Consider the following 26,652-nt stretch of genomic DNA (forward strand, 5'->3'; position numbering starts at 1 on the left):
ACCTGGGTCTTCTGGTTCACAGGCGAGTGTGTTACCCAATATACATACTGCCTAGTCTACCTTAGTCTTCTGCGGCTGACTACTTTGTGCCAGTTTGCTAGGCATCTGATAAAAAATAAAAGCTCTCACTAAACAGTTTTCAGCTGGGCTCCGGCTGTGTTGAGTAAGTGTTAAGTTCTTGTCGAGTTTTCGGCGAGTCACTGCAAGGCCACTTTTTTGCATTTTGTGTGCACTCTGACTTTATTGTGACCACATAGTACAGTCAATGCAACTTCATAATAAGAAATGTAGTCAAGGACTATTAGAATTCAAATAGTGCAATGAAGCATTTCACAAAATTACAGCCTCAGATAAAACGCATTTAGGAATGGACAGATAAAATTATTAAAAAGATAAAACAATAAAAACAGTAAAATAGATTTACAATCAATATATAAAAAGACACACTAAAGAAAAAAAACTCACACTAATAAAAACATCTCCACAGTTTTGGAATGTAGTTGCTGTGCCAAGTTCTTGATGCGGCAGAGTCGGACGTTTTGGGAGTCGCCAGCGCCATAAACTCGGTACAGATGGTACTTGTCCCTGACCTTCAGAGCGAAGTCCAGCTCATTGGCAGAGAGGTGGATGAACTTTCTGTCTTGCTTGACTGTGGTCTTCACCTCCACAAAGATCTCGTTGGAACCTGGAGAGTGAGGCTCGTTGAATGTGACCTTGAAGTCAAATGGCTTCCCGCTCTCGCCGTTCTGGTTGTACCAGGTGACGTCGGTGGGTCCAGGGGACCCATCTTCCTTCCAGTGGCAGAGAAAGGAGTGGACCAGCTGCTCACCCCACTCTCCAATGCGGACGGCGTCGGTGTGGTCTTCTGTGAAGGCCACGTTTTGGGGCAGGGAGCACTTGAGGTCCAGGTCCTCCAGGAACTCACCGGTTTGTGGATGGGTCCACACCGCATTGTCCAAGGCTCTGAGTGGGCGATAACCACAACCCTCCCCCTGAAACTGGCTGCACACCACGACTGGAGCGTCAGGCTTTGGACTCCTTAAACAAAACAAAAAAAAACACATTAAACACAGCAGCTCCACAAACCACTCACATGAATTCTTCATTTTCATGGCTGGGATTGTGCAGAAGGCGATTCTCACTGGTGTGTGGGTTCTGACGATGCCGTCTGCTGCTTCTCTGGTTCTACTGGGTGTTGTGTGCTCTGTCTTCGCTCTTCTTGATCTTCACAGCCGCCTCTTTGCTCTTGATGAGGAGGTTCAGCAGAGTTTCCCACAGCTTTACCTGGAAGATACACATCTTGTATCTTCACATCTCACATCTTCCGTGATAAAGGTAGATCTGGGTACGTTATAGATACCTGTGCACTGTGGCGGGTTGTGGCTGGCTGCAAAGTCCACCTGGGTCGGTGCCGGCATCTCCTCCTCCACCTGTGGAGATGAGAGCTGACGGTGGCTGTTGCTGTTGCTGCTGTAGCTCTTCTCTGGCACGTAGTTGGGGTCAACCGGTGGAGGCCACATCTTCACCACCGCGTCCACGGCCTTAGCTGCAGCACGCCACATGACAACATGACTTCATCACAGCATGAAGGTTAGGTAGAAGATAAGACAACTAGCATCCTGCAACTTCTGACACATCCGGTATAATGTATGCAAAACATGCCTGTTACTATCAGGGTTCTTACACATTTTTCAAATAGAATTTCCACGACTTCTCAATTACTCTAAGGCAGTGGTTCGCAACCGCTGGGGTTACAGGATGGCAAGTAGGTTACAGGATGGCAAAAAAATGGCAAATTTGTGATGTATTTTCGCTGCAAAAATAGACCAAAACAGTCATTATTTCATCAAAAATGTACGTGACTTAACATTATTAACTTGTTTGTTGAACTGTCATATGAAATCAGTGTCCCATTTTCAACAAGCAGCAATTTGAATGAGGGGCAAGGTTTCAATGACTTTTCCATAACTTTCCATGTGTATTTATTCTGTATTTCAAAAAACCACCTGGAAAAGACCTGGAAAATTCTCTTGCTCGCCTATTTGTGTAAAGAATGGTAGTAGCAGAGTGGGTAACTATGAACCAGAAGAGCACAAAGTTCCAGGTTCAAATCCCACTTACTACCATTGTGTCCCTGAGCAAGACACTTAACCCTGAGTATCTCCATGGGGGACTGTCCCTGTCACTATTGTTAGTGACTTACAGGAGGAAGACACCAGCAATTCTTGTTCGATTTCTATAGAATATTGAACTAAGAGCCCTGATAAGGCCTAACTTGTCAGCAAAGAGCATGCTCAGAGATAAATAACTCAGGAGTTACAAATCTCAGGTCTCCACTGAACCAAAATCTTTGAGTCCTAACGACAGCATGTTTAAATTGTAAACTCGGTCATAGAAATATATCTTATAATCGTTAAAACATCAGTTGCTACCATGAAAATTGCATAACTTAGTTTCTTTGCACCATCTAAATCTGCTCACAGACGATTAGCACTACTAACCAGAGTCAGTGCATCCTCGGTCCAGAAATATTGACCCAGACCAGTTTACTGGACGACTCAGGGGAGTCAGATCCTAAAACTGATCTGAATATAAGGCCGTCTGATAAAATGCCATAAATGTAAATGTATTGGTAGGAGAATGCCGCAAAACTGTCCCACATCATTTGCATAACACAGAAACAAATTGTAATGTCCACAATAATAAATCTAATTTTTCTCAGATTTTGAAACAATACAAGGATGCTGACGTGATTCACATAAAAAGAAAAGAATTTGGATTTAAAATAAATGTAAAAAAAAAAAGTGGGGGGAGAAACAGATGAACGGCATCACATTTAGAGTGAGAAATTTGCATGCCAGAGAGCGTTCAGATATACTACATAATTAAATGATATAAAATATACATACATACATTTTATGCAACCACTCTGATTAAATCTAATAAAAGAAAGCGAATAGAAGTAATAAAATGTTTCTGTTGACTGGTGTTCTTGCTTCGTACCAGTGTGAGATGAGCCTCCAGACTGGTGAAGGGATGACTTGGGTGGCCAGCACTGTAAAGTTTCGTGCCCATCCTGCTCCACTCTCCGCCCCACTTCTTGGTCTTCCCCTTGGTGAGCGCTGTGCACTGTGGTCTGCACTGCTAAATGGAAGTAAAAGAGTTAGAAAGCTGTTCCAACACTCAGTTTGGGTGTGGCACTTGGGTAGCATGGTAGAACATGCCATAACCCACCTGTAAGTTCCGGTTTCGGAAGCAGAGGCATTGGCACTTCCCAGCGCTCCTCCTCATCTGGCAGATCTTTGATGCCTTTCTTGTTCAAATATCGCTTCAGAGCACATTCATCCTGAATTAAAAGCGAAATAGACTATATGACAAATACACATCTACACAAGCAATAGTTTAAATTCAATAGTGTCAAATTCACGTCATCTGCTTTTAGTGGTGAAGGTGTCTCCAGACAGACATGTGCAGCATCACATACCTGTGTGGAGACCAGGAGACCCTCCAGGAAGTGCTCCAGATCCTTCCGCAGACTTCCCTCAGGGCTGAAGAGCTTCACCAGTTCCCTGCGTCATCAACCAGACACAGAGATCTGTAACCATTGCCCAGCAGTCATAACAACCTTTACACTGTATTTCTATACAAATGCTACAATAATACACACATTATCATAATATGCAATCATAGAAATACGATATATTAGCAGATATTACATAACACTTTGTTAAATGTATTTGGTATCAGTGTTTGCTTTGTTTTTTGCAATGTGAATAATTATTATCTATTATTGACTGTTAATGCTCAAATCACAACAAGGGATTTCTCCTGATTGGTCTATACTCTTTTAAAATCTTTACTAAAAACATTGAGGCAGTACCCGCAAAGTTCCAGTTTGGTGTTAAGGTGATCTTTCTGGATGTAAAGCTCCCTCTTGTCTTTAAGGAGGCATATGATGTCCTCCCGCTGAAATATTTCTACTCCATCAGGCAAGGTCAGGGTGTAATGAAGGTACAGCTCCCCTACCTGTTCACACACACACACACACACACACACACACACACACACACACACACACACACACACACACACACACATATTCCATTAAACAACTCATTCATCCAGAGGGTGGTGAAACTTCTTACTCATTCATAAAACTGTCTGCATTTGCCACACACAACTGGATATATTTTTCTGATCTTGTGAGCTTACCTGACCAAAAGTGAGAGTCTTGATTTTCTGCCCGATGTTGCTCTCTAGTAGGTCGCTGTACAGCTCAGCAAATTCCTCTTGGTGGAACAAGAAGCTCTGGATGTAAGGAATCACCTCCCTGACCAGAGCCTGCAGGGCTGGGCAGGGCCTGTAGCTGACGGTCTGGGCTTCAGTGGTGATGCACTGAGAGAGTTTCTTCAGCCCGCAGATCTCCAAAAACAGGCCTCGATCCTCCTCCCGGAACGCTTTACCTAATGCCAGAGCAACAGCAAGCACTGAATCAACTGTAGTTGTTTTTTTTTAAGTCTATTTTTAAAGTTTAGTCAATGAAAACACATTACATTTTAGTCTAGTTTTAGTTAATGAAAGTTGTATTTTAGTATCTTTTTTTTAACCCAGTCAATATAGTACATATTCAGACAAAAAGAATTCTTTTTTACCTTATAGACTGAAGAATACATGGGAAACAGAATACTGCATAATTATAATGCGATCAAATGAGAGGAAATAACTTCCCATTTTAGTCAATAAAGAGTCTTATTTTTCTTTGTAGACCAGTATTTGTGGCAAGCAGTGGTGGCCTAGCGAGTAAGAAAACAGACTCGTAATCAGAAGGTTGCCGGTTCAAATCCTGAACCACCACTGAGCAAAGCACAGTCCCCACACACTGCTTCCCCGGGCACCTTTCATAGCTGCTCACCAAAGGTGATGGGTTAAAAGCAGAGGGCACATTTTGGTGTCACCGTGTGGTGTGCTTTAACAATGACAATCACTTCTCCTCTTCTTATCTTCTTGTTTTGTATTGTCATAAAGGTTTGTTGATCAAGATATTTAATCAAAAACGTTGGTGACTAAAACAAGACTATTTTTAACTTCGCCAGGTTCTACCTACCTTGCGAGGGATTCCTGCCCTGGTTTGTCTGAGCAGGGGGGAGGTTGAGCAAACACAAATCCCTACAAGTCTGGAAGATCTTCTCATAACTTTTGTTATCTGGTATCAGCGGCCTGCGTTCCAGTGTCACCCAGCCATTGTGCTTTGTGGGAAAAACTCTCTTTCCAGACACCATACCTGCTCAAACAAGAAATGAATTCAGTCCAAGGTCAGTTCACTAATGTCAATCATATGACATCAAACATACCTTCAGGATTTACAGAAATGAAAAAACTGCTTTCTAATTATCTGAATCTTGGGAGAGGAGGAAATAACAACCCTTACTATGTGTTACCCACTAGGCTACTACTACCCCATGAAATGGGGTGTAGGAATATGTATGGACATGTATGGACAGGTGTGCATGATCTGGAATGACTATGGTCTGATAGTTACATGCATTAACTAGAGGAATGAGTTTACGATCGACTAAAAAGTGATCTATAAGTAAATGTCATATGAGTAGGGGAAAGGAATGAATAATCTCTAGATGAAGGATTTCTGAACTGCCAAATATCCCCATGCCATATGTACTCAGACATTAGCTAATAAGAGTTGGATCAAGAGTTGGAGCCAACAGTTCATATCACCACCAATGTTAAGATTATTATTGACTAAATAATAGGAATGTTCAAATTATTCAGATAATCAATGCATCGTGATGCAAACGTGGATGATTCTGCATCGAAGCAGTACAGAACATAATAGATTATATCATAATGACGTTTCTTGGTGATTTTCTGGCGGTGGCAGAAAAATTAGTGCTGGTAGTCACAGTGGCTGCCTGATCTGAGCACAGCGCCGCTCTGAGTCCTGTCCAGAGATCTACTAAATAAGAGAGCTGCAGGAATATTTCTGTAAAAAAGATCCGGTTATCCCAGTTTGGAGCGTATGTATGGTCTAAGATTACCGGGGTATTAAACAGTTTACCCATTGCGATAACTTATCAATCAGCCTCTACTGTTGAGGCAATAAACTGAGTGCTTTTTTTAATAAGAATAGCGGTTCCCCTACATTTATGATTTAGATTAGAGTGTTATGCCTGACCTACCCAACCTCCCTTAAGGTGATCAGAGTTATGTAAGTGTGTCTCTTTGAGGAAATCTATATCTAACCTTACGATTTTTCAAATAAAATGTGTGATCACCCTATTAAGCGTAAAAAAGGTAATTTAATGATTTGACATTCCAACTTATAAAAGTAACCAGACAGCCATTATGTCGATGTATTAATATTTGTTTAGCTTATGAACATATAAACAATTCAATAAACATGGGGGTGGGGGAACAATATTATGTACAAAAGCCATTCACCCCTAACATCTACTAGGTGACCCTGAAATGTATACTAATATGCACATCGCTGTGTTTGTAATGAGAACCGCTAGTCTACACAAAAGCACTTTGAACTAAATAACAATTTACACATTTTGAAGCGCAAAAACAATTGTAACAATATTTACAATTGTAAATATTAATAATGAATTAAAAAAAATAGATATACACAATTACCCAAAGAAATAAGTATTTTAAAATATGATGCTATTCTTACTTTTAAGAGATGCAGAGAAGGCAGGATTACACGTTACAGACAGATCTTCACCATGCACCCTGCATTTATCAGCTGGAGATGAAGCACACAGGTTATTTAAAAATTTGCAATTTATGACTAAAAGCCGAGAATTCTCAAGCCTGTCAGACCCTACACCTGATGAACAGGAATACCCACCCAGCTTGGCATAAATGACGGAGACATCCTGAAGAACAGCACTGGAGGCCTGAGGGTCAGAGTCACAGATGAGTTCCAGCAGGTCAACATACTGTTTCATGGAAGGGTCCGGCTCCACCTTCAGCTGCTAAATATGAGGTAAATAAATGTTTTTACTGGACATTTTCTACTCCAGAAACTGATCAAGGTACACAACAAAAACTGATCTACTGACAGAAATAAATAGAAATAAATCCAAAAAGACAATCACAATGTAATCTGAAACATAACTTGAATTGGTATGCAAATTTTCAGTTGTGCACACAATAAAAGAATTTGAGTTTTGTTTTCCCAGACTTGAGAAAAGAATGGATAACGTCCAAGTCCGACCCAATCTGACTTCCTGTTACTCACCCTTAGGAACAACTCCTTTATTTCTGGTGAGACGCTGTAGAAAGTTGCCAGAATTCTTGGCTCCTGCAGTCCACTGTTGAGCGTTCGTAAAAGCTCCTTGTACCTCTGGAACATCCGGGTTGGTTCAGCCCAGCACACGTCTTTCAGGTGGTAAAATTTCCCTGAACACCAGTCATCATTCATTCTGGGAAAAAAAAAAAAAAAAAAAAAGTCAAACAGCTCAACAAAACTGGCCAGTGAACCTTCACTGGTCTCATGATTCGATTAGATTCCGATGATCAATGCCTTGATTAAAGATAAATGAAAAAGGCATCTCATAATTTTTTCTACATTACTTCACATTGTGTTTTCAAATATGTCAGTGAGAGGAGAGTTAATGCCTCATTCACACGGACATTCTCTGGCGCGGTGAAGGATGAGCGTGGACTGAACGCCTACTGTGTTCGACTGGCTGCACATTCGGATGGCATCAAACACTGCATGCTATGTTTTCTTACCTTCAAATTCTGGCAAAATCCCAACGAATGTTAAAAAGCGACAAGCAATTGCCAATAAAACGGCATTTGAACACATCTTAAAAAAACAACAAAAAAAAATGTCCGTGTGAACAAGGCCAAAATACCAGTCACATTCACTAACTACTTTAAAATTTTTATACTGCTGCCAGAAAATCACAAAGCTATGTCATTATGATAGAACTGATTATGTTCGTCCACGTCCGCATCGCCATGCATTGATAATAAGATTAATGTCAACACCCCCAACTGGAAGCTCCCAATGCACTGCACCTGAACTTGAAAACAAATGTGCCTGTTTGGAACAGGCACATGAAGTACGCAGTGAAGTACGCCACTCTGGATAGAGTGTGCTAATGGCATAAACATTAACTAACTAACTAATTCATTAATTATGTGACAAAGTCGACCGTTGCCGTCTTTGATTGTGCTCACCTCTCATGCTCCACGAAGACTGCTGGAGTGTGGCGGAACAGATCCCAGAGCTGCACACTGCTGCAGTTCCTGAGCAGGTAGGAGTAGACGCTGTGGATGTGCTGAACGGTGCTGCAGAACGAGCCCGCCTCGCCCCCATCAGCACTCCACTTTTTCACCAAGTCCACCACCATATCCACAGTCACCATGTGCCTCACACCTAACATCACGGGCAAGAGCATAAAATTTCATTTAGACCTTGGGTAGTTTCTACTTTTCACATTCAATACCTCCTCATAATGGCTTTGTGACTGGCACAGGAGGCAAATATATTCCTAATATGAATCCGCCATCAACACAACAAACACACAGCATGTGAGGATATTAACTGTACTACCCTGAAGACATTAAGAGTAATAACTACGCCTCATTTTAACAATAAACCCCTAAGACTCTTGCTGTACAAGAACATCGCACATCGGATATACATACCAACATCTGAGAGGAACTCGCTGGGGGTGATGTTGGTATCGATGTAGTCGACGTGAGCTCCCAGGAGGCTGTGCAGCTGCTCAGAGTAGAGGTATGTGGTCCCGGGGCATTTGAAGCCAGTGGCCTCAACGCCCTTATGCTGAACACGGAAGGTTGGGACCCACGGAAGTTGTCTTAGGTGGAGCTGGAAGGAAGACAGTGTTTCCCTGAGGAAATGGCCGTCACCATCTCGCACTTGAGCACTCTTGAATTGTGAGTACTTCTCCCTGCCATAGAAGAAGCCAGTGAGCAAAACTGACACCGTTTGACAAGGTGTGCGTTAGGAGGCGGTACAGGGGGGATGGGGGGATGGGGTTACCCGGAGTGCCAGTTCTCCGCCAGCAGCACCAGCAGTTTCCGTCTCTGCTGCAGCAAGGACTGGGCGCTCAGTCGGTCAGTGGTGGCCAGGACACGGAACTCTTCACAGCAGTAATCCTCGATAACAACGTTCCCGTCGGCAGGCTTGGGCCAGAACTGACTCTCCGCTGCCCACAGGCTGGACGACTTGCAGAGAGGATGGGAGGAGAGAGACAGCATGAGACTGTAGGCAGGGGCGTGTCTGACTGAAAAGGACATGTCTAGACAGATAGTGAATATTGTAGTTGTGGGGGTTAGGGGTCGGGGGGTTAGTGAAGATTGTACTTGCTACCCAAGATTCCACATGTACAGATGGGCTGGACACGTTCGGGGAAAAGACGAGACCTGGTCACCCTAACTTAGTGGCACTATGCTAATTCTACACAACTTACTTAATAATAATACATTTATTTATTTATAAAGCACAGTTTCAAAAACAGAACTGTACATAGTAATAATACACTGAATAAAAGCAATGGGTGAGGACAATAGTTAACATCAAAAGTAAAAAACTTAAATGTTAGAAATAAAAGGTTGCAAAAAACAAAAGATAAACAAATAAATATATTTAAATTAGTAATAATAAAAATAAAACAATAATGAATAAAAAAGATTTTTTAAAAGTGTGTAAATTTATGCTTTCAGCTGTTTTTTTAAACGTATTTCTAAAATCTACTGGTAGCCAGTGCAGGTGCCACTAAAACTGATTTAATATCATCTCTTTTCTGGTTAAGACCCTTGCTGCCGCATTTTTGCAGGTGGGCAATTGAGGACTTATTTAGACCTGCATATAAGCCATTGCAATAATCTAACTGAGAGGATAATCAGGTTAGAAAGCATGAAATTACTTTATCTAGATCTGTGAAGGAGAGGTTATGCATCATTTTGGCAATAATACGCAGTTTAAAAACACTGTTCCTAATAAAAGCAGAGAGAGGAGCGATCCATTTTGTAACAGAAATAAGCTGCAGGAAATTGCTTGTCATCCAGCATTCGATTTGTTCACAGCATTTAAGTTGCCGGTGGGTCTTAGAGGAATCTTATCTTAACAACTTAAAGCAACATATGCAAATTATTAAACACCAGATATTGCAAACAATGGTTTACTTACTCCAAGAGGAGTCAGCTTTTGAAGCGTGGCTCTAATTGAACAAACTGATCAAACTAACAGCCCTGGTGGGGGGTGGCCAGGCGGTGGCTAATCAGGGCCATGAGCTACTTGGCCCTAAAGGTTCTATAAAGTCCCTGACCTCAACTGTTCTTATCATACGCAGATAACAGTATGACAACTTTAAATGAAAAAACGTGCTGAGGTCTGAGTAACACTGAAAATATACTGTGGAGAAAAAAAAAACATTATTACTCATTAATTTGTTATGTTGCTGTTATCAGTAGAACTACTGTATCTGTGTTTCATGTTCTCTAACGCCTGGACTTGTCTCATCTTTCAAATGTGGACCGTTCAACTAGCTTCCATACCAGCTCCTTAACGGTGAGCGAGCGAGTCTCCTTCCGGACAGTGAGGAGGCTGTGGACCCCCAGGGCGCCGAGCAGCTTCCTCCACCCGTCCGTATCACCATCAGCTAGCAGGTAGCAGGGATGCAGCAGAACCCAGTCCACCCCTGAGAGAAGAGAATCAGAGGGAGAACAAAATTAGAAAAGCACATAATTCCAGCTGAACAATGAACAGACTGGATTTGATCGAAATATGCGAACCTGCTCAAGCTAAAGGCACCAAGAAAAAATTTGCTATCATCATTCATTCTACAGAATTATAGTTCATAATGTGATACAGACCACCCAAAACCTCCTTACAGTGTGTTAAATGTACATATACAGTACAGGCCAAATGTTTGGACACACCTTCTCATTCAATGTGTTTTCTTTACTTTCATGACCATTTACATAGGTAGATTCTCACTGAAGGCATCAAAACTACGAATGAACACACGTGGAGTTATAATTAAGAAAACACATTGAATGAGGAGGTGTGTCCTGTACTGTATGTTACATTTACTGCGTTTATCAGACGCCCTTATCCAGAGCGACTTACAATCAGTAGTTATAACGGTAGTAAGTGGTTCATAGGTGAGTGTGTTACCTGCTAGGCTACTCCCGACCCCTAACTAAGGACGCTGCAAGTTTACGGCAGTGCAGGTGTGTGGCGTTTACCAGGGAGAACATTGGGCAGGTCCACGTTGCCGTACTCTTTAGAAAAATGCACCGGACTCTCGCTGGGGCACACAAAGCCCTGGTCGGTCAGCACTGGGATGGACATGTTCTGGAAGTCCTGCTGCTGGCCATGTTGCTTGATGAACAGCAGGCAGCTGATGACCACATCATCTGGTTTGGTCTGAAAGGAAGCGGTTCCAGCAGATGCAATTACATTGACAAAATGCCCTTACTGAACATCATTTATGCCTTTATTGATCACAATTTGTGTAAATATTAAAAAAAAAAGTATCATAAAAGAAAGGGACAGTGGGGACATAGTAAGCCCAAGTTCCCCTGTGGTGGGTTTACCTTCCAGGCCCCACTTCTCAGCATGGGCATCACATGCTCCTGCAGAACCTGCTGCGGCTCCAGCTCATGAACCTGCAGGCGGCGCAGCAGCTCGCGCACTTGAGAGTTGCCCAACTCGTCCAGACACTTCAGCAGCCGCGGTGCCACGCAGCTCAGGTCCCGGTAGAGAGCATTCAGTCCTGGGTCGGGACAGCAAAGGGGCTTTTCAGTTTTGACTTTTAGAATTCCTGCAACTACTTGACCTTTGTTTTGAAAAGGAATGGAATTTTTTATATGAAAGCACACAGTGACACACAACAAAATGCATGCTCTGCATTCAGTAAGCAGTGGGAAGCCTTGAAACGTGCCCGGGGAGCAGTGTGTGGGGACAGTACCTTGATCAAGGGGGACCTCAGTTGCACCATGGCGGTTCGAGACATGCAACCTTCCAGTTACAAGGCCACTTCCTTACCCACTAGGCCACCACTGCCCAACTAGATAGATTTCGCTCCACTTACACATTTTAATTTAAATTTAAGACCATTATGAATAAATTGCAATTCATGTGAATTTCAGTGCTCTGTGTGTCTCTATCAAGATAAACTGCTTGAATTCTGGGACACTGGTGTAGACTGGTGGATGTTTGGCACAGGATTGGGTGGGGCTGTGTGATTCCACAGTTACCTGCTGGGGTGTCGCCTGATTCGCTGATGGGGAAGAAGACGCCTCCTCCTGATAGTGCCACCAGGCGTCCATCCGCAAGTGGGATCATGGGAATTCCCCGGAGCTCCTGCAGGGTATCGTCATTCAGGTTGTACTGAAGCTCCTCAGCACGGAAATTACACAGAAGCAGCCTGGCCAGCTGGACCATCTGAGAGTCTGAAAACGAAAGAAAAACCAAAATCACCCTTAACACAGACATCAAAGTTCCAAAAAAAAAAAATTGTCTATCATCATTGTCTAATGATGATAGTGTGTTCAGTGTTGAGAGTGGTTCTACCTGTCAGGGGTGTGCCATTTGGGATCAACTCCTTCACCATGGAGCGTGTCACCATGACAACCTCTGCTGCTGTAAGCCGATGTACGCCCAGCGTGGACAGGAGGGACTGGGACAGGTGAGACTGCAGGGTGGGGTGCAGGTATGACAGGCTCAGGTGGCGGTTCAGTTCCTCTGTTCCAATCACATCCAGGATCAGAGGGTCCTGACAGACAGCCAGCTGGGAAGCTTGCTTCAATGTCACTGTGCCATCTTTTAATAGACATTGCGGAAGATGCTCCTGGGTTACTGAATCACAATCCTACGAGCCTAAGATCTTTAATGGTTTGATTCCATTCTCACCTTTGTCTTCTTTGGCAGGCAGGCATGGCCTGCCTCTGAGTAGCTGGAGAATCTGGCTGGCGACGGGCTTGAAAAAGTCTTGAATCTCGTCAGGTAGAGGAACAAACTGCAGAAAGTAACAGAGGCCTTTCAGCCCACTGAACTCTGGATGACTCTGAAAAAAAGAAAAGAAAAGAAAGGACAGTAGGATGAGAACAGGATTTTATTTTGGTGGTCATCAACAAAGCGGACCGCTGAGATGTTCTTACGCTGAAGATATCCAGCGCATTCATGAAGAGCTGAGGCAAGTTGGAACGAAGCCACTGGTTCCAAGAACTGTCTCTATCAACATCCTCTCTTGAAGATGGGATGTCAAAGTCGCCTAGATAAAGAAGAAAACAGCCCTTTTTTCTTCTGTTCATTGACTGAATATAACCACATCATATAATCGAGGATATAAATTCGGACCTTGGATTATGAAGCGGAAGCCAAAGCTGCGGAGGGGCAGGAAGGCGAAGACATTCTGCTGCTGAGGCTGAAGCCAGGAGCTGCTGTCCACGCTCTCGCTCAGACAGAAAGCAAGAGCCAGCTCTGTGGACTCCACATCTGCCTTAATCTACAGGAAACAGAAACAGTTACGTTCAGAAGGGCTTCAGCAGAAGAAATCGGCAACCAGTAACCGGCTACAGAATGCTACAGGTCACCATCTTGGGGTAGAGGATGCTCTTGACTACGAGCCAGCGTTGGACGCCATCAGTGTGATGCACTTCCAGAATGTTGTCGCTCAGGTCTTTCCTCGTCATCGACACCACACGCTTCTCCACCTGAGATTTTTAAAAAGGTGATGAAGCACGTAGAGCAGGGGTGCCCAGATCTACCCAATCGACGTGTCATTAAAAAAAAAAAGCTGTCACCCAATCATCCATCCTCCCTGTAGCATTTGGCACTTGATTGACATACAGTACAGCCACGCTTGAATACTCTACACTGCATGGTCCAGGACATCCAAACGTGGACAGATGCTCTACACTACACTGTGCACTGATGCCAATTGCAGGCTCACTCTACCTTGGAAGTATCACTCTGTATCGCTCCTTCCCAAAGTTCCTTCCTTTCTCTCTCGTTTTTTTAGTGGAGTTTTTCCTTGTGTGCAGAAAGGTCAAGTGTCGGGGGTGTCTGTCAAAGCCCACTGAGACTAGTTGCCTGGCCTCACAGCTAACCTTAAAAGCGAAGTTTCCTTTACAGAATTGTATTGTGCCATACACGTTCATGGTGTTATGCAAGGAAAGCTAAATATATAATTTAAACAGAACCAACAGGCTCAGAATTGGGCTCATAGTGAATCCGTCTGCACTACAGCTGGACTACTGGCTACCTGGTTGAAGATAGTGATGGAGCGCAGCCGATGGAGGAAGAGCAGAAGAGATGGGTGAACATCGCGAAACAGATTCCTTGTTTGTTGGTTCTCCGGTCGGAGAGGCAGCAGGATCTTTGTGGTCCATCTATTAGGTGCAAGAAGATGCTTGTTAGCTGAAACATGCAACAACATCCTCATGTCGAGGCCCAGTACCGGCGTCTGACCTTTGCTCAACGATCTCAGTGGCTTCAGCAGTCAACGGCCTCTCCTCATCGACCCAGTGAGGAAGGATGTATCCCATGGGTCCGCTGGTCTTGTCAAAGCATATGTGGTAGCCACTGGAGTGTATCTCAGGGCGGTCGGTCACTTTGAAGACAGATTTAAAGCCGATACCTTTCTGCCCTGTAAGAGTTCAAGTTGAAGTTGAGCTTTATTGTCACTTAAGCTACTTTACATACAGGTTAGACAGTATGTAGTGAAACAAAACAAAGTTTCTCCAGAACCAGACACTACAATGTGACATTTAAACAAAGTTACATACTGACAACGTGATACAGACAAACCGGGTTACATAAAATGCAAAAACGTGGGACTCAGGCAGCGCAGGAGTAACATTTAGGCCAAGCGGTTAAGGAAGTGGTCCCGTAATCATAAGGTTGCCGGTTCGAATCCCAATCCGCCAAGGTGCCACTGAGCAAAGCACTGTCCCCACAACACTGCTCCCCGGGCGCCTGTCATGGCTGCCCACTGCTCACTCAAGGTGGTGGGTTAAATGCAGAGGACAAATTTCACTGTGTGCACCTGCTGGGTGTCACAAGTGTCAATCACTTCACTTTACTCACTTTTAAGGCAAACAAAACATGTAGACAACAAAGAAGACTTGACAGATAGACAGACAGCATTAAAACCAGCTAAATGAATTCAACGTAAGCAATAAAATTACTGCTGCAATAGTGCAAATACTGCTGTAGAGTAGAGTGTGTGTATGTGTGTGTGTCTCAGTCCAACGAGGAAAAAAAAACAGTACTTTGATCTCAGTGACCTTAGCGGCAGCTCCGCGGTTCAGGATTAGAAAGTGCAACCTTCCGATTGCGAGTCCGTTCCTTACACGCCACTGCGGGTTTGGCCATTGTAAAAGTTTACATTTTATATTTTGTATCATATTTCAGAGACTGCACCTAATTTTGTTGTACTTGTTACAATGACAATAAAGATATTCTGATTCTGACTCAGGTCTAACAATTCACTTCACCTCCACCCAACTAGAATAGGTACCTATGTAGCCATATTTGTGTTTTCCCTTGGTGCTCCGGCCCACATCACATATCGCTCGAATGTTCTTCTCCTCAAAGCCGTGCTCGTTGTTGAGAATGGTGACGCAGTCTTTCTCAATCACAAATGCCAAGGAGGGCTGTGCTCCATCCTCAGAGTAGCTGTTGTCATCTGCATTCTGCACATGTTAAACGTGACAGAATATATCAAGAACACAGCACAGGTTCTCAAGCATCTCCTGCTGCTGGTCTTGCTGGACGAGGCTAAAGACTCTCACCTGAATGAGCTCCAGGACAAAGTGTGTGTCCTTGCTGTACAGCTCAGTAGAGAGACGTTCCAAGCTTCGACCCAAACGGTCCTGGTGAACCTTCATTAGGTTCTGGCCTTCTTCATTCAGCTCCACTCCAATGCCAAACTCGCTCTTCCTAAAGGAAAAAAAAAAAAAGAGATGAGTTTATGAGAATCTGTCATTTTTACAGTTACATTAACTTATGAAGTTCATCCTTGGGAGTCGTACAGTTTATACTAAGGAAGAAAACAGAGAAGATTTGTGAAAACGTATAAACCTGATGTCATCGACAACTGCCTTGTGTGAATGTTCTCTTGATTCACACTGCTCCTCTGTGGCGTCTCCAACTTTGTCCAGCTCTCCAGTCAGCACTGTGGTGTTTGTATCCAGAGTTATAGGACTGTCACTCAGCTCCTCACTCTCATCTGATGATGTCTCAAACAGCCCCTTTTCATGACCGTCACCAACGTCTTCTAGATCATATTAAAAGAAACAGAATTGTACTTACATCTTGGGATCACTTTCACAAGAAATAGACATTTTGAGAGCAGCGATTACAAAAGGATTAACCAAGTAATAGCTAGATGTATGAGTGGTCTTGGTAGGTATTTTCAGACGGACCTTCCTCTCTGCTGGAAGTTGAACTGGAGATCTGGACCTCTTCCTCTGAGGTGTCTCCACTTTCGCAAACTCTGTGCTCAAAGGTCCTTCTAGCCAGGGAATTTAGATGCTGCAAAAACCCAAGAGTCCATTAGTCATTAATTCAATAGCACTGGGTGAATTTTCACTTCTTAAGGGTACACTAACCTTGGTGAAGGGGGTCTCAGGAGATCTAAGGTTAGTCTGAAAGCTCTGGGTCCACTCTGTTATGCCTAGGAGAACACCCATCTGGTGGAGCTTATTGAGGTAACGTGTACCGGCCATGTTCAGGAGAACCTTTCTTGACATCGACTGGCCCACAACCTTGGAGAGGGGCTCTAGGAATACCTGGGGGGAAAAAAAAAAAAAAAAAAAACATTCTCAGGGTTACAATGGAAATCTTATAATTACAAAAAGGGACAGCAGAAATATGCATGATGTTCCTCTGTGAATTCCCAGCAAAATGAACAAAAAACTTAAATCCTTAATTCCTCCAGAAGGAGAAAAGTTTACATTTTGGTATACATTTATACTGATATTTTCAATGTCACAGTTTGAGAGAAAAATGCTTATTGAAACCCTTTATCTTGTCAAATGAAAGTTACGACTAATATAGTAATAAGAACAGATAAAAACAGTATATGTGTGTGTGTGTTGTATACCTGCTGCAGAAGAGCTTTGCAGATTCTTGTGGGGATTCGAAAGATGCACTCAAGAATGAAACTGGCGATTCTTCCATAAGATTTCTCCTCAGATTCACCACATATGGCTGGAAAATAAACCGCATTGGGCGAGACTAAACCAGGAAAACAGGAAGTACCAGAGTTCATCAGTCATTAGAGGGAACTATCAGTGCAGCAGCTTCTCTTACCTTGCTGAGCCACTGCAGCGGCTAGAGAGCTCTTCATATGGTTAGCAAGAAGTGGGATGGGGGCATTCTGCACGCCATGTGACATTACAATGGACACCAGGTGGCCCGCGGTGCCGATGGGGTCCAATATCTGTGCTGCCTCTGAGAAGAGTGAGTCACTTGTGCAGGAAGTGGCTCTCAAGATTACCCCTGGGGCAACTTCCAGAGCCAGCAGGTCAGTGTGGCCTAAACAGGAAGAAAACCACCATTTACAACCAATGCAGATGAACGTCAAATGCCCAAATTATTACCTATAGAATTAATATTTGTCAATGCCATATCAATAAAGACAAGTCAGACCTGTGCTGGTACATTTGCATCAAAGAGGTAAAAACAGGCCTGGCTCACCACAGTGACTGTGGATGAAGTCTTTGAGGGACCCATGGCTGGGCTGGAACACCAGCTCCCAAAGGCTCCAGCTGCCGAGATCTTCCAGCAGGGGTGTGGACAGCAGACTGAACACGGCCTGCTCACGGCTGACCTCCCCCAGCCTGCCCACCAGCTCGCTCACCTCGTGCCTGCAGAAATACAGGGTGACACAGTGGCATTTTACTTCCATTAGCGAAATGATACTAAACTATAAATGATACTAACTAGCTGGACAAAATAATTAACTCCTGCCATATTATGCTGAATGCAAAGTACAGAATTATTTTTTTGTCAAGAGTGAATTTGCATTTTAAGTAAAGGCAAGGACTCAAGTCTCCTCCTAAACCTTCTCTACAAACAGAGATGTGAATCTTACCCTGAGTGTGCAGGGAGCAGTGGAGCTTCATAGTGCAACAGGCATGGACCAACCGGGTCACCAAGCTGTCTCTGGCGCTGTACAAGCTCCACCAGGGTCTTAAGTGGCCCGTACCCCAGGTCCTTGCTGTCTCCAACGGCAAAGTGATTCCGCAGAGCACATTCAGTGAAGTCCAGCTACACAGGAACCAGAAAACCAGAAATAAAATAATACTGGGGGGAAAAAGGAACCACACGTTTGCAGTATAATTCCACAGAATGAAATTAATGGATTTCACTATGAGAGATTATTTAACATTATTAAGAGTTCCCCTAGCCTGTGGTCCTGCAGCAGCTAGAAATGGCGATCTGGATAAAGAGTGCTTTGGTCATGCTTTGACCACCCAGAGACTCCGCACCCCCCTCACTCTACTGACAGTCTCAAAACGTGCGAAGCATTGCAGTTACTTGGTCATTGGATGTAAAAATGATCACAAATGTATTTTTTCCTGTCTGTGCCAAACATTGTGGTAGGTGTTGACAAGCTACAGCCACCAAAACAATGTGTCCTGGGGAAATCTCATTGTGGGATTGGATCAAAGTTGCTGTAATTCTGCACCAAGGGTGAATTTCGGAGAGAGACCTATACAAGTTTTTTCATAATAGGGGACCTTTAACAGAATGATGACAAAATAAAACTCACTTTGCTGGAGTTTTCCTCCCCACACTGTCTGATGAACTCAAATACATCCTGTTTGCTGGGTCTGAATCCGCAGGGTCGAGAATCCGGACAATTCAACATGATTGAGCCACCCGCAACCTGTTGCAGAATCTGAATACAGGACACAGAAAGCAGATTTATTATATTATGGTAGCTAAATGCAGAATTAAAACAGACAGCCAGGCAGATAACACTAAATAAAGTGAAATACTTTTAAACCCATCACCTTAGTGAGCAGTAAGGTGCCATGAAAGGCGCCCGGAGAGCAGTGTGTGGGGACAATACCTTGATCACCAGGACAGTTCGGGACACTGGAGGAGCCGAACACCTACAAGACTTTGGGTAGGTCGCCATTTTGTCACTAGACACTACTGGCATGGATGCCACTAGACTAGCCCTGAAGGTATGCTATGATAACTGGCACCACATCATCCATAGCAGCTCCTTCAAACAATATAAGCTTCAGATGCCTCCATGGGTCAGACTAGTTTTGTCCAGCACATCCATTTGATACTTCATTGAATTGAGATCAGGAGAATTTTGGGGCCATATCAAAACTTCAAACTGTGGATCCCCTTGGAATTCAAATACAGTGCTGGTCTGGCCATCCCTGTAAGTCCACCTACCTAACCTCCCACCCCCAAAGGGTGTCCTGGTGCCATGTCTTCCCGAGGACTCTACGGTGGTTAATGCATGAGGAAGTACGTACCAGTGTCTGCTTAACCAGGAAATCCAGGAAAGTGTTCTGCCCCAGCTGGTTGAAGTCTCTGAAGGAGAAGTGCTCGGTCACCTTCTTCTCCAGTTTGGACAGGGAGGCGAGTGTCAGCGGTCCGTTAACCGTGGACACGCACTTCAGCAGGTACTGCTCCACTGCAGCCACTGCAAAGCATAGACACGCGTGTTGGGAAATGGCAGGCAAAGGTAACAGGATTCTAACATCGGACCAGCGTCACTCACCACTGGGAGGTACCACGTTTGCAGCAGCACTCTCCTCATGCTTCTTCTCAGAAGCAGATTTTTGCGGTTTCTCCTTTGGGTTGAGGTCCCGGGAGGGCTCCAGGGAGCCACAGCAGATAGCCATCTGGAAGAGGGACCTGGTCGGGCGATCCTTGGCAACGTGGTTAAGGAAATCCTGCACTCGCTGTAATGACCAGACCAGACAGTCACATACAGGTGATCAGTAAATACAGTACAATTTAGAACATCACTGTGAAAAAACAGATCATGATCCTGCTGTTCTAAATCTGACTTTTTCTAGTCAGATGTGCTTAAAAAAATGTGTGTTTAAACAAGGGCTATAAGCAGAGCTCTAAATATCAGCAGTTTCTGGAATCAAATGAAAAATAATTTAAAAATAATTATCTGGGTTATGCACAAAATGCATAAATAACGTTTGCCCCCCAATCAATTACAAAGCAATACATATCTTATAGAACATGTAAAACCCTTGTGTTGCCATTGTTACCATCATCATCATCTCACAAGCATTAAATGTGACAGGACAGACAGCAGTTTGTCTAAAACAACCGCAAGGTTCTCACCTTGGTCATTTTGGTGTTGAGCATGCCCTCAGAGTTGGTGAGAACCTCGATCACAGCGTCAGCAGCACTCATGTTGGCGTATTTAAAGCGGAGCTCAGTGCTGCCACAGGGCGAGAAGATTGGCGGGCCCTGAGCTGGGTCCATCAGTTTCTTCTTAATTTTCCATAACTGTGCCTGTACCTCCTCCTCCACATCTTTCTGTAGGATGTTCTTGGCGTGATCCATGTTGTCATACATCTCATTGGTTACCTTCTTCAAAGTCTATTGGAGGAAACAGACTTTACACCTTGAAAAAACTGATTTAGTGTTCTGACAGACAGGATTCAGATAGCAACTTACTGAGATGGCCAGAGCAACACTCTGTATTCGAATTCCCAGCTCATAAGGAGATTCACAGTTGTGCTGATCAGCAAGGAACTGCATGAACTCAGCCAGGTCCACCATCTGCTTGGTCTGCTTTTTCCTAAACTCTCTCAGACTCTAAAAAGCACAGAGAGGGAACAGCAAGAAATTAACTCAAATGTTAATATATACACACACACACACACACACACACACACACACACACACACACACACACACACACACAGTACAGGCCAAAAGTTTGTACACACCTTCTCATTCAATGTGTTTTCTTTATTTTCATGACCGTTTACATTGGTAGATTCTCACTGAAGGCATCAAAACTACGAATGAACACGTGGAGTTATGTACTTAACAAAAAGTGGAGACCTGACCTCCACAGTCACCAGACGTGAACCCAGTCGAGATGGTTTGGGGTGAGCTGGACCGCAGCGTGAAGGCAAAGGGGCCAACAAGTGCTAAACACCTCTGGGAACTCCTTCAAGACTGTTGGAGAACCATTTCAGGTGACGACCTCTTGAAGCTCATCGAGAGAATGCCAAGAGTGTGCAAAGCAGCAATCAGAGCAAAGAAACTAGAATATAAAACTTGTTTTCAGTTATATGACAAAATGTGTCCAAACTTTTGACCTGTACTGTAAATAAAAAAATAAAACAAAAATTATATATATATATATATATGTGTGTGTGTGTGTGTGTGTGTGTGTGTGTGTGTGTGTACACACACGTTAAATGGGCAATTTATTAGGTATGCCTGATCAGTAAAGAAACATGTTATAATGCACAGGCTCACACGTGCAAAGTGACCAACGCATATAGCATATATACACATCGCACCCTCAAAATGTCCACTGTCTCAATCTGGTGTATATCCTCATCCTTGGTGTTGGGGTCCACTTTAAAGAGCCTGTGGATGATGGGGAACTTGCACAGAGGACCCAGAGAGAGCTCCTCAAAGCGTTTCTTGTTCTTCAGACCAGCCAAGGCCAGGGCCAGTTCGTGCAACGTGCACATCGTAGACACAGTGTCTACGCACTAGGGACAGACAGACGGACATGTACAGTCAAAATAACAAAACATTATTTATACAGATCTAGGGCCATCAATCGATTAATCGATTATTAAAATCACAATGAATTTTGCAATGACTGGTTCTCAATTGTTCAGCTGGGCAACTTTTTATTTGTCTTTTTTAATGCAATTACCACATAAGGACATATTCAGATGACTCACCCCAAAATGCTGTGATCTACATATACATTTAAATATCAGGCCCATTAAGAACCCACTGCAAATGCATTGCTCAAACAACAGGCACCCTAAACCCACATCATCTGATCCGGCCCTGCTTTGTCTGCCTCCATCTTTACTTATTGCTTAGCTTTGGAAGTATACGGATGCACCAGCTCACAAACTCTTGACGCTGGCATCAAGTGTCATTTGACAAACATGGCATACTATATCAGTCTATATAAGTTTCTGGTAGTATTTGAAAGAAATTAGATAAAAATGATTGATCAAATGATATGCAAATGACATCATAATACATTTTTTTGCTATATCGCCCAGCCCAAACTGTTTCTGTGTTATTAAGGATTCTTCTTTGACGATTTTATGTGCTACCAATTAGATAAAAGATATGATGATATGACCTGATATGACCCTACAGGGGTCAGGAGATGACGTTTGTTTGCTGATATCCCTCTGTATGAGCAGTTGACCTGTAAACAGGCCTAACCCGAGCCAGACCCAATACGACCCCGACAAGAACAACTTTTTTGGGTGTACAAGGTATAGAGCGCTAGACTAAGAGGGTAAAGAGATGTGTGGGGAAAGGAGCGGTTTAAGACAAATCACCAGAGGCAGGAGGGATTTAAATAGAAAAATGGAACATGATACCTGTGTTCTTCCATTTAAACGTTTGTTCTATAAAAAATGATTAAAGGTGTGGGTTGATGGGTAGTGTGTCCCTAATCTCCAAAGTAGAAATAACTAGCAACTAGGGCTCTCAGCCTTGATGTTGTGAGCGAATACTGCCCATCTGCCCAGGGGGTGCACGCCTCACCTCTATGAATACGTTGACCTCTTTGATGCTGCGTTGAAGATTCTCCACGGCTGGGAGGTCCCGGTGGGTGATCCTGAAAGCCTTCAGGGAGGGAACTTGTAAAAGCGCACACACCTGAGAAATAACCTGAGAGACAGAGAGACAGAGAGAGAAGGAAGCAGATCCCGGGACTTGAGATGAGGTCGTGCGCATATTCAACAAGTGAATCAACGTGAAGCGAAACAGGAAGAAGTGTTTAACCTTTTCGACAGTTACAAGGTCTCCACTGGTTGCCAGTGAGCGGATGACGTCTTGCGCCAGACTGTTGACCTCCTCCACGCTCACGACCTTCCTCCGGCTCCTCTGCGAGCCTGTCTCCTCATCGTTCTCCAAAGTCTCAGCAGCGCGCGTGTTGCTGTTGTGCCACTCCCTCAGCTGGGCGTGGTAGGACTCGCGGAACACCGGCCCGCGGCCGCCGGCCGCCCCCCTCGGCCGCCTCTCCTCTGCTCGGCTCAGTTTCGCGCCCAGCGCCGGGAACTCTGGGTCCACCGGCGGCGGTAGCTGCAGCGGCGGCCCAGTCAGCTGCAGCACGGCAGCGTCCCTCAAGTCTTCAGTGGAGCAGTGGTTCGATGCCCCTCTGCGCTTTCTCGGTTGTTCTGCGTAACAGAGGAGGCGTGCAGGACATTACAAACAACATCATAATCATCAAGATCTAATTTTGTCAGACAGATTGCTCGTGAAGCGATATTAATTATGCTCAAGTATGGTGCCATGAAAGGAGGAGCTTTATATCAGCACCGGCAAGTGACATCAAGCTGCAGCGCAGCGTCAACCCCACCCTCTGACTCATGATCAACTATCCTGCAGGTTTTAGGCGGAGCCTGTTCAGTGGTGGATCACAAGCAGTCAGGTGGCCCGAGGACATAGGCCACCCAAAAGCGGCAGTAAAGTGACAGAACCACGGGGCGGCCCGGGGAGTAGTGGATCGCGCTGGGGATTTTTAATGGATTTCGCTGAACAGAGAAAATTTCAAAAGCGTGGCTGAATAATGAGCCTTTCAAGTCATTAATAATAAATGTGGTTTACTGAACTTGTTTGATGCCACAAGTTTATTAAGGCCGTTTTGTCATGGAAACAAGATTTCAAACATTCAGAGAGGAATTTCATTGGTCATAATTTATGACTATTTGTCAATGCTACCTATGGATTAAATATTTGTAGCGCTCTGGCAACGCGGGTTGGTATGAGGAAGCAGGAACTTTACCCAGACACTGAGGCACTGCGGATACTGCGCCAGGCACTTCAGACCGATGGAACACCACCTGGTCCACCGTGACCAGCTCCTCCAGGGAGTTGATGTACTCGGTGATGTTGCGGTAGCCATGCTTGGATGCAGTCAGGTTCTTCTTGTATTTCTGACTGAAGAACACTGCCAGTTTATTCAATGGAATGCCGGCTGGGTTCTGCTTTACCAGCTTCACCACTTTTTGAGCGTCTGAGGCCATGTCTGTCAGGGAAAATATGGAAAATACTAAACATCATAGGACACTTATGTAAAAACCCATAACGTTTCTGCGTGCCACACCCATCAGAGGACCTTTCAGGTTCCTTCAGACATCTATTACTCAGCTGTGGAGAAAACAAAACCTAGAGCTGTGCAGTTCCGGAAGGAAGACATTACACATCAGATCATGCAGATCTAGCCTTCTCTACCTTCTGAAGATTACAAAACCAGGTAAATTAGTTTCTGCTCAGATGGAAGTGGAAGTGAAGCGATTGTCATTGTAAAACACACAGTGACACAACAAAATGCTTTTAACCATCACCCTTGGTGAGCACCTCAGTGGCACCTTGGCAGTTCAGGAGTCTTTACTTTACTTTACTTTACTTTATTTGGCAGACGCTTTTATCCAAAGCGACTTACAATGGGAAGACACCAGCAATTCTCGTTCGATTTCTATAGAATATCAAGTATACAAACTAAGAGCCCTGATAAGGCTTAGAGTCGAACCCACAACCTTCCGATTATGGGTCCGTTACCACTGCCCCTACAACAATGGGGACAATTAAAATGGATACCTCTTATACTATTAAAATTTGTCATTTGAATAAGAATAAGTGTCAACACTTAGTTCAGTATAGCAGGACTACTGGCTATATTATCCACCTGACACAATAACTGTAACGAAACATACAAACTTTAATCTGCATGGAAACAACATACAAATACTCAATAGATAAAAACCATACAATGAAACCTCGAGAGAGAGAGACAATCTCAGCTGCTTTACTTACTGTGCAGCACATCAACATCCACGTCACAGTGCCAAGGAATGAAGCATGAAAGCATTTAAATGTCCTACCAGCTTCACCCCACCGCGGTGAGAGCCAATCAGAAGGCCAGACGGAGTTTTCGGGAAAACAGAAACCGAAAGCGGTCTCGGGCTGAGCCCTCGGTGCAATCCGCGGAGGTGCCACCGCTTTAAGTTTCACATTCCTGCTCTGGGAGCTGGCAAAGTGCCCAGGCTGTTGCTAAGGAAACCAAACCACTCACGGCTGCGTAGGCCGCCTCGGTTCCCATGGCGACGCCGTGGCTGTGCCGCACAGGCCGACTCCACCAAGGTGGAGATGCTCTCTGTGCCCTGTAGTGAGAAGACCTTCTCACCGACAACAATTTACACTCACACAACATTTCAGCTCACGCGTCCGATAGCAGCATCACTGGACAGCGTCCCCCACAGGCAGGGGTGGCAAAAAACGTCAGATATTAAAATTTTGTATGGATTTACATATGCGAGAAAGTAAAAAAAAAAAAAAAAAAAGTTAACCTGACCGGGGCACGTTAGCCGTTTAACTATTAGCCACATTAGCATTACAGTAGCGTCTAAAGCTAATAATAAAATAACGACGGTAATATAATTTACGAATGAAGAATGACGTCTCCACAAGTCACCTTCCCATGGCGTCCTTTGTCCGTGTCCCATGTTGGTTGGGGAAATTGAGCTTATATTAACGCTGCACGTATTTCACGTCAAGCCTCAAATTTTATATATACTGATTCATGCGGATTTGTTTTTTTTTTTTTCTTTTTACTTTAAACACGGTTTCCAAAAAAACAAAAGTGGGCAAAGTATTAGAAATGATTAAAAGCAGAAGGAAAATTCCTGAGCAAAGGTCCTTGTTTCGGGGTACCCGACAGCGGTCTTTGCACATACAGCAATAGAGCAAAAACCCTTCTGAAGAAAGTGAAGTGGTTGTCGTTGCAAGCACAGCACACGGTGAAACGTGTCCTCTGCTTTTAACCATCACCCTTGGTGCGCAGTGGGCAGCCGTGACAGGCACCCGGGGAGCAGTGCGTGGGGACGGTACCTTGATTGTTGGCACCTCGCACCGGCATCCATCCCATTACGTGTCAGCATCTAAGGCCTATTGCATAGTATTGCATTTACTACAAAAAGCACATCCAAGGTCGTAATCGTGTGATGTGTCATCTTACGGATAAATTAAATTCTAGCAGCTTCCTAATCACAGACGGGTTTACTTTCACTCCCGCCTCGTCCAGACACTACGCCGAGGAGCCGGGATTCAGGAGACCAGCGCCGACCGGCCGCGAACAGCACACGTGCGAGCGGCAAGACATCCATGCATATAAGCAGAGGTGCTTTGAAACATCTGCTGGAGCGACGTCGATTTGTGAGGGAAAGAAATCAACTTTACCATGGCTGGATCAGCGAGACCAGTCAGTAAATGAACAGAATGGCGGCGGCGAGGAGGGAGCCGAGACCATCGCGCCCATTCCGAGCTCAAACCCGCACTCGCCACAACAAACCGGTACTCTGTGGTTTTCGCGGCCACATGAACACGTCTGAGGCGCAACGGCGCCCCCCTCCGGC

At 44.3% G+C, this 26,652-nt stretch overlaps 1 protein-coding gene across 7 annotated transcripts; it reads right to left on the reverse strand.

Moving 5' to 3' along the window:
• Positions 1-227: 227 nt before the first annotated feature.
• Positions 228-26,607, reverse strand: LOC114796163 (uncharacterized). Of its 7 annotated transcripts, none has more exons than XM_028990114.1 (45): positions 26,477-26,607; positions 24,024-24,266; positions 23,021-23,415; positions 22,781-22,906; positions 21,553-21,750; positions 20,693-20,833; positions 20,354-20,614; positions 19,770-19,953; positions 19,522-19,691; positions 18,795-18,923; positions 18,114-18,289; positions 17,717-17,886; positions 17,330-17,554; positions 17,121-17,254; positions 16,627-16,806; positions 16,441-16,549; positions 16,097-16,292; positions 15,808-15,955; positions 15,534-15,708; positions 14,483-14,660; positions 14,277-14,403; positions 13,606-13,725; positions 13,370-13,517; positions 13,171-13,283; positions 12,923-13,076; positions 12,584-12,832; positions 12,268-12,462; positions 11,605-11,783; positions 11,254-11,434; positions 10,561-10,703; positions 9,044-9,228; positions 8,686-8,951; positions 8,215-8,413; positions 7,265-7,448; positions 6,872-6,998; positions 6,695-6,766; positions 5,105-5,281; positions 4,213-4,463; positions 3,881-4,026; positions 3,485-3,569; positions 3,235-3,346; positions 3,004-3,144; positions 1,361-1,546; positions 1,143-1,284; positions 228-1,038 (listed from the first exon to the last, which is right to left on the reverse strand). In XM_028990114.1, exons 2-45 carry the CDS (start codon positions 24,262-24,264, stop codon positions 462-464), a joined length of 7,995 nt encoding a protein of 2,664 aa, XP_028845947.1. In that variant the 5' UTR covers positions 24,265-24,266; positions 26,477-26,607; the 3' UTR covers positions 228-461. The 7 variants fall into 7 exon arrangements, with proteins under 7 accessions (XP_028845947.1, XP_028845949.1, XP_028845946.1 ...); XM_028990116.1 differs by lacking the exon at positions 26,477-26,607 and adding an exon at positions 25,123-25,253; XM_028990113.1 differs by lacking the exon at positions 26,477-26,607 and adding an exon at positions 25,055-25,161 and having other exon boundaries at positions 17,121-17,227.
• Between the last annotated feature and the right edge of the window lie 45 nt (positions 26,608-26,652).

This window comes from Denticeps clupeoides, chromosome 8, assembly GCF_900700375.1.
Source record: "Denticeps clupeoides chromosome 8, fDenClu1.1, whole genome shotgun sequence".
In the NCBI taxonomy this organism is placed as follows: Eukaryota; Metazoa; Chordata; class Actinopteri; order Clupeiformes; family Denticipitidae; genus Denticeps; species Denticeps clupeoides.